At 42.4% G+C, this 12,507-nt stretch overlaps 1 protein-coding gene across 1 annotated transcript in view; it reads right to left on the minus strand.

Moving 5' to 3' along the window:
* Window positions 1-536: 536 nt before the first annotated feature.
* tiam1a (TIAM Rac1 associated GEF 1a) overlaps window positions 537-12,507 on the minus strand; it is a 31,583-nt gene continuing 19,612 nt past the window's right edge. The window contains 13 exon segments of the mRNA XM_008333241.2: window positions 537-1,163; window positions 1,363-1,535; window positions 1,629-1,716; window positions 1,945-2,041; window positions 2,157-2,215; window positions 2,754-2,862; window positions 2,993-3,111; window positions 3,511-3,690; window positions 4,348-4,456; window positions 4,569-4,694; window positions 4,771-4,839; window positions 5,030-5,254; window positions 11,272-11,402. Coding sequence (XP_008331463.1) covers window positions 556-1,163; window positions 1,363-1,535; window positions 1,629-1,716; window positions 1,945-2,041; window positions 2,157-2,215; window positions 2,754-2,862; window positions 2,993-3,111; window positions 3,511-3,690; window positions 4,348-4,456; window positions 4,569-4,694; window positions 4,771-4,839; window positions 5,030-5,254; window positions 11,272-11,402 — 2,093 coding nt within the window. The 3' untranslated portion in view covers window positions 537-555.

A 12,507-nucleotide genomic window follows, 5' to 3' on the forward strand; every position in this document is an offset into this window, starting at 1 on the left:
AACCACACACTTTGGCACTTGTCCTCAACTGGTTTGGTTTGTGTGACACAAGGCTAAAGAAGCTCCACAGGCTACGACGTGAAAACTCTGCTGAGTGACACATGATCAAAATGAGTTCATCCTGGAGAACCTGCAGATCCTTTTCATCGTTCTGGACCGAGTTAGTGGAACCAATCCTACACAAAAGTTTGTTCTGGTCAAAGGAAAACAGGCCAGCGAGGCAACAAAAGTAAAAGTTCTGGACTCTTCAGGTTTCTTCAAAGTTACAACTGCAGCTACCGAGCAACCCAAACTGCAACAAACTGTACTCCCTCTAGATGGCGGTACTTTAGAATCTGTTAAATACAGGAGACCCAGGAGTGGTGGGAAGAGGAGGGTTGGTGTAGCCACACATGCAGGACTGACTGAGGTTCAATAGGTTCTTTTACAAAGTTCTCCTTCAACGTGTGTAGTTTTAAAGCTCGGTTCCACTCCACCTCCTTTTCTTGTAGCTTCTAGAATTTGTAGAAAGTGTAAAAAAATGTCTTCTTTTTTTAAAATTGTACACGAATTATTTCAGAATATGTCACTTTTGCAGCCGTTGGTAAAGTCTTCCCTCCGCACCCAGATGTCGTCGCTCACTGCCTCCTCCACCGCAAACTGCTTCAAAGAAGCAAGTTTAAGAGCGGAGGAGACGCCGCAGGAGGAGAAGGAACCGGAAACGTCGCTGTGATTTATTCGATTATCCTCTACGATCCCGAATCCAGGTTCTAATCGTCCGTTGACGTTGTGGCTCCGTGTCTTTCCGTCCTGCAGCACGAGTCCTTCCATCTTCCCCTGCAGCTCTGCTGGTTCTGCTGACGCCGCACGCACAGACTTGCAGTACTCGTCGTCGTCGCTTAAAATGTCCGTCTCTTTCATCTGCCCCACGTCGATGACCTCCGCCTGGCCTTCGTAGGAGCCCAGGTCAAACTGCTCCTCCACCCAGCGCTCTGTGTCCTCCTCCTGAGGTTTGTGCGACTCAAGGCCGGCAGGTTGGAACAGCGGTGGACAGGGAGGTTGGTGGGAGTCGTCGGGACTGTGGCTGTTGTTGTTGTTGCCTCCGTGGAAAATCAGGTTGGTGTCGATGGTGAAGCGGTTCCTCACCAGCTTTCGGCGAGCTAGCGTTCTGGATGGCGCTGAGGCTAAGGGAAAAAAATGTTTTACGCCTGCATTTTCATGATAATGTGACCCATAAATATCAGGTTGCTTTGCTGTTAGCATGCAAGTTAAAGTTGTAAAGAAACTTTTACTCTGTCCAACGATTGTTGGATTTTCCCCTCATTTAAATAAACATATCATAGAAATTACATAAATTCTACAGTCCCGTAGAAAGGAGGTCACCTGCTCTGTTCATGGCGGGTCGCGCTCCTTTTAGGGCACACAGGCGTTTGCCCCCAAATGGGACGTACTGCTGGTTTGGCGGCAGAGACTCGGTCTTCAGGAGCTGCCGGCGTTGTTTTTCTCTGAGGATGGAGTGAACTGCCTTCAGGAAGTCCTTCTTACTGTCAGGGGAACTGTGGATTTAATGAAAGAAAACAAAAACATGGTTATTGTTTTGTTGTAGTCAACTTAAAGTGTGTGTTTTTAAGAAAGAAAAAAAATCTGACCTGCAACACAATTGGAATGTTCTCTCCGGTCGCCCTTCAGATTCAGACTTGTTGTGAATGATCTCACACACGGGCGTTCCCTCAGCATCTGAGAGACGGCGAAATAAAAATAATTTGTGAAATGAAAGCTTTTGAAAAAATTTAAAAATAACATTTATGGCACCAAATGAGACCCGTTTAATAAATATCCATAGCAAGACCTGCTAAAAAACATTTATAAATTACAGCTTCACATTAATCAGGAATGAGACTTACTCGCAAGAGCACACCTGCTAAAAAACATTTATAAATTACACCTTCACAGAATGAGACTTACTCGCAAGAGCATGGACTTGCAGGGAGTCTGTTGCGATCATGTGCCTGAAACGGAAAGGGTCCCGGTCATCACTCACTGACGCTCGGTGAGAGCTACCCTGGAAACAGGAGATTTGGGGGGTTAGGATGGGGTGCCAGAGGTGCCATACACAAAAAGAGACAGCAGAGGGCAGTAGAGAACAGTCAGAGATACTGTATATCTCATGCACTTACAATTTTCTTCCTGTGCTTGGAACCGTCCTTGTAAACGAACACAACAGCTGTTTTAAACACTGCAGGAGAGACAAGGAAGGAAATTAAAGTTGATCCTGCATTAATTCACCACATACTGGAGGTCACGGGACGTTTCATTGGTCCGTTTACACCGTTGACTGTTTTATGCTGCAGGTCAAAGTCCGTCCTTTACAGCTTTTAAAGGGAAACCAGAGCGAAGCTGCAACATCAGCAGGTCAAAGTCACAGTGTGAGGAGCAGTGAAAATCCATTAGGACTCACTGACGCCCTGTCAGGGAAAGCTACGACTCCACGTACAGTATGGAGGAAAAATTAATGCCCAACCTGTCAGAGCTCAGTGAAATGATAGAGGAGGAGGAGGAGACAGTCATTTCTCTCTCTTTCCTAGTGTCATCGTTTTCACATTTAAAGAAAAACTCCTGGACATACTGTTGGTTTTGTTTTTTGCTTTTTAAGGAGTGAAACCAACTCATTTTTATAAAAATTGAAACATAACAGAAATCCGACAGAGACATTGATAAAACAGACATTTATCTCACATCACGGCCACAAAAACGTTCACAAAATGTGTGCTCACCAAAGGCGACCAGATGAGGATCCTTCTTGCTCTTGACCAAAGAGGCAGGAGGGTTGAGCCAGACCACGGTGGAGTGAAGCAGAAGATCTCCCATGGACAGGTCCACCACCTGAGGCAGGAGGAAACAAAGAGGCGTTCAGGTTCAGATGTTTTTTTATTATTATTAGGCGTTCAGGTTCAGATGTTTTTTTATTTATTTTTTTATTCTAATCATCATCACTTTTTTTTTTTTTTTTTACCTCCTTTTTGTCTGCAGTCTGTTCGTTGATGAGTTGGTCAAAGACAGCTCCGTATTCCTCGTGGAGCTTCTGCATCTCATTAATGTGACTGGCGACCTTGTTCATGGCCTTCATTGCAACTGATGAGAAATTTTAAAAAAAATTTTAAAAAAAATCCCCCGTCATTAAATCAAATGACTTTAATCTCAGCAGACGAGGAGATGAAATCCAACTCCGACAGAGCCGAGGGTCTGGACCCCCCCGCCCCCTGATTAACTTTTTTATTGCATGTATTTTAATGAGGGCTGACAAAGACATTGTGATGATAATGTAAATTACTAATATATTTATTGGACTGGGATTAATGCAAATATATTCTGTGATTTGACTGTGAGAGACCACCACACTTTGGAAAAGGAGGCCGACATAGGAGCACGTGATTTTTTTTTTTTTAAATGCTCCTTTATTGCTAAAGATCACGGAGAAAATGAAAGTCCATGATAAAAATCATTACCAAAAACCATTCCATTCAGACCTACCGTCCAGATGGTAGTGCTCCTCGCTGTCGGGGTCAGTCAGGGAGTAGAGTTCCCTCAGCAGCAGCGGGTACTTCAGGACCCTCTGGATGGGTTTGATCAGATACGACTCCAGCGTGGACGAGTGCTGCTGTCTGGGGTTCCTCTCAGCCAGGAAAGCCTTGAAGTCTGGGTCTGTTTTTGCTGCAGGAGAAGAAATATTGTGTCGATAATAATAATTTAACACTTCAATAATTTGTCCCCAATCGTGTCCTTGAGGTCCCAAAGTGGTCAGTGGACCAGAGTTTGAGACCCCTGTTTTATAAATACACACTTCTCTTGTCTGTTTCAAGTAAAGAATAAACTGTTTGAGCTCAAACTGTACATAATGTCAGTAACGTTTTTTGCCAGATTGACTCTTTAAAGCATTAAAGCAAAAGTTTAGAGAATTACCCAGAGTTCATTGTTTTTTCCTGTAAACGTAGCGTTGTTTTTTATTCATCTCCTCAGTCACTCACGAGGACTCGTCTTTTTATGACTTTCTATAAATGTCTCATTATATATCACAGTCTCTTTATATTTTAAGACTAAAGTCTGAAGACGTGGCCTCAGGGCGGAGACTCTGGGAGGAAATGCCAAAACGGGAGTTTATTGTCAAATGTTTCTGATGTCAGTCCCAGGTTTGTGCTGCGCTCGGTCTAGTTCCAGCTTGTTCTCTTCTTACTGTGAGGCATCAGAGTTGACCAACAGGTTTCCTCTGCTTTACTTTGCCTAAAGCTACGTCCCTGACTCTGAGGTTAGATAGAGGGAGTAAAAACCACCAAAGACAGGAAGCTGGATGGTTGTTGTGCTTGTTTTTACCTTTAGCCAGGACCTTTGGAACCTTGGTGTGGCTGGCACAGAAGGCGCTGTAGATCTTGAAGCGGTCGGCGTAGTAAAGAAAGGAGCCGCCCAGGGAGAACAGCACTTTCTGTTCAGACAGACAGACACACAAGTCGTCCCGTCACATTTTCAAAGTCACTTTCCATTTTGAGATGTTATGCGGAAACAAGTTCTAAGAAAACTACTGCATGTCCTCTCACCTTGAACTGCTCCACCCTTTCCAGCCTGTCCAGGTCCGGCACCAGTCGGATTCCATCTTCGAGCGTTCGCAGGAATTCCACCTGGAACTCCACCATCTCCCCGAGGTTTCCAAACAGAACGTCCAGCTGACACAGACAGAGAGCGTCAGTCTGACAGACACTACATTAAAAATGTTTTTCTTTTTTTTTTTTAATCTGGTACCTCATCCTGTGTAAGGAAGCTCTCCTTCTGCAGAGGTGTTAGGTAACATTCTATTAAGCAGCTCAGGTCCTGGAAGAGACAAAAAAATGAAATAAAAATCAGCCTGGGATCAGAGGAGGTCGGAGGAAGCTGAACATTTAGGAGCATCTGTTTTTTTCATGTGTATTTTGTTACAACACCACCCCCCCTCCAGCAGATGGCAGCCTGTTGGAGACCGGCCTGTGACACATACTGTAGGTACTAGTATTTGAATACTCACTTTGACATAGGTCTTCTCCGTCTCCACCAGCTCATTGATGACCTTGCGGAGCTTGTCGGCGTGGGAGAGCTGCCTCTGGGCCGCTGCTCCAGGTGTGGGAGGAAAAGCCGACACTGGGCTGGGGGTGAGGGAGGACGAAGACGAGGACGAGGAGCAGGATATGGGACACTCCAGAGGGTTCATGTCATGCTGGCTGCGGCAAAAGGCAGGGACCGCGTCTGAGTTCTGAGGGGACGAGGACAGAAAGACGGAAACACGTCAGTCTCTCCACCTACTGAAGTACTCAGAGTCACTGACTGAATATAATACAGAATATAACAAATGTATTTGTCCACAAAATGAACAACATGATTCTGAATCTGAACACTGATTGTTTTTTTTACTTTTAATAAAATTTTTTCAACAATATCTTATTATTATAAATGCATGTAAATATATTGGTGCTTCATGTTAAAATTATAAATGCATGTAAATATATTGGTGTTTCATGTTAATCATGATTTCAACAGTGACCAAAATTTATGTAATGTATGTTTATATTTATTTTTCTAGGAACTGAACAACATTCAACACCTGCAGCGTTAGAAAGTGTTCTTCAGCTTCTCACCTGATTTATTCACAGTATCTTTAATGATATTTATGGAGGAGCTGCTGTATAAACAGAAGCTTTGTTGTGTAAATATATAATGAAAAAAATAGTGTACACATAGAGGAAACAGGGCAGAGGAAACCTGTGAGAGAGTACATACAGTGGAGCAGGTTCTCCGTGAACCTGCCATAACAACACACAGGCATCAAAAATACCAAAACATGAGCTGACCTGCCAACTCTAATTGGTAGAAATAAGATTAATGCTGAAAAGAACAGAGCAGTGGGGGGGCGGGGGGAGGACGGGGGGGAGGAGACTGTAGACCCACGCAGCCTCACTTTTAGAACCAAAATGAATCCTTCAGCAGGTCCTACGGTTTATACAGTGATGAAGAGGAAAACTCTTCATCAACAATAAATTACCAAACAGCGATGATGATGAAAACTTCTCTTCATCAACAATCAACTTTTATGTAAGTAAAATAAATGACCAAAAAGAATTACCAGAAACTGCCACTGGAGGCGCTAACAGTCAACTAGCCACACATTAATGCAGAGTTACAGAAAAAAAAATCAGTTCCACTGATTCCATGCATTGAGGGTCAATCACCAACACGTTATGATCCACGAGCATCATTTTATATTTGTGTGTTGACTTGAACTGACATTTACTGTGATAACTGATGTTGTTCACACCTCTGGCCACTAGGTGGTTTGTTTGTTGACCATTTTAACCTAACAAACTACATGCACTGCCTATTTATTTATATTGTTCCTCATGCCTTCGTGCAAACAGGAAAAAAAAAAAAACAAACTTGTGCAGACGACACACACCCTGATTCAGGCCGTGTCACTCAACAACCCAGAAGTGAGCGATGACTGACATTTACAGTGAAATCTCAGCCTGGACATCCACAGCATCTGGATGTCCAGGCTGAGGGACAGATGGAGCAGAGACGGAGACGTAACTGCACGACAACAGACACTAATGAAACTACACCAACGAGTCAGAGTTCATGGAAGAAATCAACAGCATTTTTCTGCGTTCTGTCTTTGCCTTTTTTGCCGATGTAATAACAGAGGATGAGATCCTACAGGAACTAAGAACCTGTTTAATCCCAGTTATGTAATGATGTAGTCACCGATTTCTGCAGGAAAAAAATCCCACCACATACACACAGAGAGAAGAGACTGCAGGGCTCACCAGCTGTAACACATCATAGACGGATTGTGTCGAAGGTTTGAAATTCCTGCTCCTCTGTAAGGCTGACATTCTTGCAGGTTAAACACAGTTCAGGCAGCAGTCAAGATTCCATGTCTTTTTCCAGGATTTCCCACCGAGACAGTGTCCACTCCGCTCCGTCCCGGTCGGTGCAGAAGCTGTTGACTTGTTTTTGACCTTTGTTTCAAAGTGAAGCCAAGGCGTGGAGGTCGAACCAAGAACCGATCACTTCACTCTACACTCTATCTAATCAGTGTCTCTCTCTCAACGTCAACTCCCTGTGTACACACACACTCTCACACACACACTTGTGTCCAGGTGAGTCAGAGCAGCAGCAGCAGCAGCACGGAGTTCAGCATTAAAACACAAGATCAAACATCACCAGGTATGGAAGAGGAGGAGGAGGAGGGAGGAGAGAGAGAGAGAGAGAGAGAGAGGAGGTGAGGGAAACAGTGGGTGGAGAGAGACAAACACCCACAGCAGGAGAGACAGTGGACGTTGGCTACGCTTCAGTGGAAAGGAATCAGAAAATAACATATTGTAAAGTCAGCAGATGTTTCTAGATGAGTCCATCACAGACACTGGTTGGTTTTTATGGTAATTCTTTACCACAAAAACAACATCCTGTACTTGGAATTTTTTTTTTTTTTTGCATGAACCTACTGTCATTGGTAGACGCTCCTTTTTTTCATGACTCAATCTGATCAATGTGAAATATTTCACATTTTTCCTTTAATGCATTTTTATTCTTATTTCACCTCCTACTGGAATAAATGTGCTAATGTTGGAAAATAGATACGTTTATTTAGAAAGTGTTCTGCTGCTGAGGTTTGTAGTAAATCTAGACACACCTGGATTTTCAAGTTCTCATACTGTGGTTGTTTCCCTTTCGAATCCATTGAAGGAAACATTTTTACGTGAGATTAAAAAAAAAAAAGAAAGAAAATCCACAGACCAAACTGTGGCTGGAATAAAAAAAAAAAAAACAACAACCATGAAGTCAGAGCAGACAAAAAAACTGTCACTGGTGTAAAATAAAAAAAAAAAAAACAAACAAACATGAAGTCAGAGCAGACAAAAAAAAACTGTCACTGGAGTAAAATCAAATAAAATACCACGCATGAACCTGAGCTTTTTTCGCGTGCGTCCAAAACTATACAATTTGTTCATTTATAGAAGGACAAATATTTCATAAAGGGGCGGAGCCTGGAGACAAGCTCTGACCTGCTCCACCAACCATGAACCACAAACGTACGACTCCTGTTAGACTCTTTAGAGACAGATCATTTAAAAAATATTTATCTTTATACTTTTGGTTTGAATTTTAAATACATTTATGTCGATGCAAATGCAACAGTTTCCCTGGTCTGTGTCCAACCGTTTCCTCTGAGGACGAACGGGCTTAAACTTGTCCATCAGTGAAACAGGAAGAGAATGAAAGGAAGCCACGAGGTCTTAGAGTTCACTTTCATCTGAAAGGAAGGAAAAGTGCAAATCCATCAATCCTATTAGAGAGACAGGAAACCTCAGTCATTTCATCTCAGAGGGAGGACGATTACGTTACTATTCTTTGTAGTGATATTCCACTTTGAAGAAAACGGTTTGATGATCCATGGGTTTAAAAAAGAAAAAGTGGTTCAACATTTAGATTTTTTTTTTCTTCTTAGCAACAGTAACGTCAAACATCCCCCGAACCCATGAAGGTTGAAACGACAGTAGAATCTACAGTAGATTTACTGTTGAACACCTGTGCTTGGTTGCCTGCTGTAGTTCTAAGTCATATTCTTCCCTCCAGTGGTGAGATGGTAAAATTACAACAACAGGGACCAAGCTGTCAATTCTTTGTTTTTCTTCCCCATGTTCCTCTTCTAATACTTGGTATAAATTTATTGCACAACATTGAACTGATTTAAAAAGTACAACATGCTGCATATAATGACGCACAGTTAAAAAAATGTTTTAAACAAATTAAGTTCAATAAAGCAAAAATCTGTCCACAGTCATAAAATATGACATGTTACATTATTGTTAGCCAAAATCGTTTAGTGATGATAGAATGCACTGGACGTTGGAAAAAATATTTTAGTGCTGTCAGAAAATTCCAAACTATTTGAAAAATAATTTCTTCATAGAGAACAAGTTCACGTTCAAGTCAATTTTGCAAAAAAAAAAAAAAAAAAGGAAATTCTGAGAAAAATCATGGACCGCAACAATTTCAACTTGGTTCTACTGTTGGACCCCGGACCTGAGTTTGGGCATGTCTGATCTCTGATGTCTTTCCAAATATCAGCAACAGTAGACAAGTAAAATAAAATAAAAATAAAAATGTAGTATGTTAAGAAAAAAAAACTTCACTTCTTTCAAAGTCAGTTTCTACTGACATTATGTCTAAACTGTTATTTTACACAAATGAAACAATCAGGAGTTAATTGGAACTGAACTATAATGAGTCCCAATCACACACACACACACACTAATTATGCATTTCCATTTGAATTGCCCCTCAGCCATTACATGGAGGTTCTAAGCAGCACTTGTGAGTGAGGCCCGGCGACACCTCGGAGAACGTTGGAGAACATCTCCATCATCTCTATTATCGCTGTTTTCGCAGACAATCCCACTCCCTGATTGGTTGGTGGTGCTGAGGAGGAGGTTTGTGTGCTTTGTCTACAATAATGAAGCTCCTGTTTTACCTCAGGCTAGTCAGACAGCCATTTATCTCCACTAAATGATGTGAAACACGGGTGAAGGAAGTAATTAGAAAGTGGGGATAATTAAAAATGTCCTAAATCGACTCTTTCTCTGTCTCGCCTCCACGTGACTGCAGGCGTGACGGTGAAACGGGGTGAGGCGTGACGTTGGAGGAGGAGAAACAAAAGGGCAAATAAATATGAGACAAGGGTATTTAAAAAAACACACACACGAGATTCCACCTGGTGTCAAGATTGGGTATTTTTTTTCTTCATGTACCTCAGAGTGTGGTCAGGGCCGGCTGTCACACTGAAGCCGAGGGCGGTTTGAGTTGTTTTTGGTAATGAACAGCAGGGGGTGAGTCAGAGAGAGGAGGAGGAGGAGGAGGAGGAGGAGGAGGAGGGAAGTGCAAGTGAAGGAGAATCAAAACAAAAGTCAGATAAGGAGAAGGAACAGGAAGCTGTTATGAATGAGGTCACTATCCTACATCCTGTACGCTTATATGAAGTATTTATCCAAGTATACGACGATTCATTCATCACGTAGTAAAGTATTTCAAATTTAAATTGTGATTTCAGTTGTTCTAAATCACAGGGTTGGAGGTAAATTAGAATACATATATACACACATATATATACACATACATATGCCAACAGCTGCTCATCTATGTCCATTTATCAGACCAGTATTACTTCATGCTATATCCCATCATCCCTTGCTTTGCCTCAGACAGATAATGACACAGTGCAGTCACAGAACCAGCCTTTGTCCAACAGGATGGAGTCCAGACCAGACTGGTCTCTGGTCTGGACTCTGACTGACTCACAGTCGGTGAGAAAACACACATACGTTCTCTCTCTCTCTCTCTCTCTCTCCTCCTCTGACTCTAAACCCCTGAACATAAACAAACAAAAATGTCTCCGCTGGTTACTGGGTGTCAGAGTTTGCTGTTGTAATGGAAGTGACAACCGTGACCAGGGGGAGACTGAGCGGCACGCGGTGGGTCCCGGCCATCACTGCGCCGACCGTGATCAGACCCGACGTGATCTTAATTAGAAAAATGATGACGCTCAGAAGCTCCAGCACAGATCTGTCATCTCGGCACTCTGTACGCACACACGCTAAACACACGGCAGTTCAGTATTCACATGTGACACCCCGTCACTGCTTGTTGTTTGTATAAGAGATCAACAATGTGTCTGTTCAATGGGAAGATACAGAAATTAGAAACTTACCGTCACGAGGAGTTACACCTGACGAATGGGAAGATACAGAAATTAGAAACTTCCCGTCACGAGGAGTTAAACCTGACGGTGCGTTTGTGTTGACGCAGGACGTTATGTGAGTAGAACATGAATTGTGTTCGTTTAATATTCTGTCCTGAAGACAGCAATTGTACAAGTGTCATTAGCCTGGTCAGAAATTCTCATTTAAATTCAACCATAGTTCAAAATGTCTCTCAGTCATTCTAAACAGTAGAGTAAAGGTCCCAGACCAAACACAAAGTTTCTCATATGTCACCGTCAACATTCTGACAGATCTCAGATCAAGAGTCAACCACATTTCCACTGAAGATAAAGGACAAAGACAATTCAGCCGGATCAAAGACATCAACATGACAAGGCAGGTTATCAACACAAAGACAAAAACCACAACTGACGCTTTTCGTCTGCCACGGACACAATACACGTGAGGTGACGTGTGTTCGACACCCAAACCTTTGAACGGCCCAGCGTCCTACCTTCTGTCCAGGCCCGGAGAGGGATCTGTCCTCCTGGTCCTCCGGGCTTTGCAGATTTGGCCGACCTTGACCGTCCACACCTTCATCCATGCTCTCCACCGTCAACCCTGACACCTCGTCCAGAATGTCTTCTACAGATAATGACAAAACACCTTTATTCTCAACGTTGTACTCAGTTACCGACACACTCAAATAAAGAAAAGCATTAATGTTGTAATAAAAGATTAAAGGGGGGGGAGTTATTTCTCAGTACTTTATGTTTAAAGGTAGCTGTGATAAATGCAATTCTTTATATATACTTTTTTTTTTTTTAATTGTGGAGTCATGCTGCACAAGCCCAAGTGGGGGCAGCATAGGACTTTTCCATAAGAGTAGTAGAAGAAGAGGAAAACTTTCTTCTTTTAATTTGTTTGTCTGGTACTTTATTTTTTTAATCCACTCTTGACAGATTTTTGGTGAAACCATCAGAAAACTCAAGCAAATCCATGTATTTATTTCCAGGAAAATAAATATTTAAAAAAATGTGTTGTTTGTGCAATTATTTTTTGATAAAACTAAATATTTCTTGGAATATCCCAGTATATTCTAAACAACAAGTCATGTCAAGAAATAGTTCCATCAAGTTTTAGGCTCTGTTCAGTTTGCAGGTGTTGCTCAACACCAATTTTTTTTCACTGAAATTCCATATTCTTTGCACAGTTGTTCACATTATGGTTTAAATGCAACAGCATCAATACAATGTAACAACAACAACAACACTATAGAATTACACAGACGTTGTCCAATAGCATGGTCAACCCCAGGGAGTGTAGTACCACAGTAAACACCTAGTTGGCGTCCTCGGTGTTAAAGTCCTATTTTAGTGTGACATCAGAGATAACCCTGTGTCTCCTGCAGGGGTCGGACTCCTCTGTTTGACCCACCCTTTTTGCAGGCGCCCTGTTCCACAGTGACAGTCCCACACGACTGAGGGGTTTATATTAATATTCATGCTGTTCTGTTCCACGTCTCTGTACTAACACTGTCAGGCTGCACACTGTAAGCCCCACTTCATAGGGAATACAAATGGTGCCCTTGCACCGATGAAAGGAGCAGGTCAGAGGAAAAGCTGGCGGCTGCCTGCAGGTTGGTTAGAAGACTGTATCCATGAATAATTATTAGACCGCTTTACCATTCAGCCTCAGCTTAACAGGATGCATCATCAACTGTACTCCCTTTTCAACACCACCCCCCCGC

Source organism: Cynoglossus semilaevis, chromosome 19 (assembly GCF_000523025.1).
Source record: "Cynoglossus semilaevis isolate Cse_v1.0 chromosome 19, Cse_v1.0, whole genome shotgun sequence".
NCBI classification, from domain to species: domain Eukaryota; kingdom Metazoa; phylum Chordata; class Actinopteri; order Pleuronectiformes; family Cynoglossidae; genus Cynoglossus; species Cynoglossus semilaevis.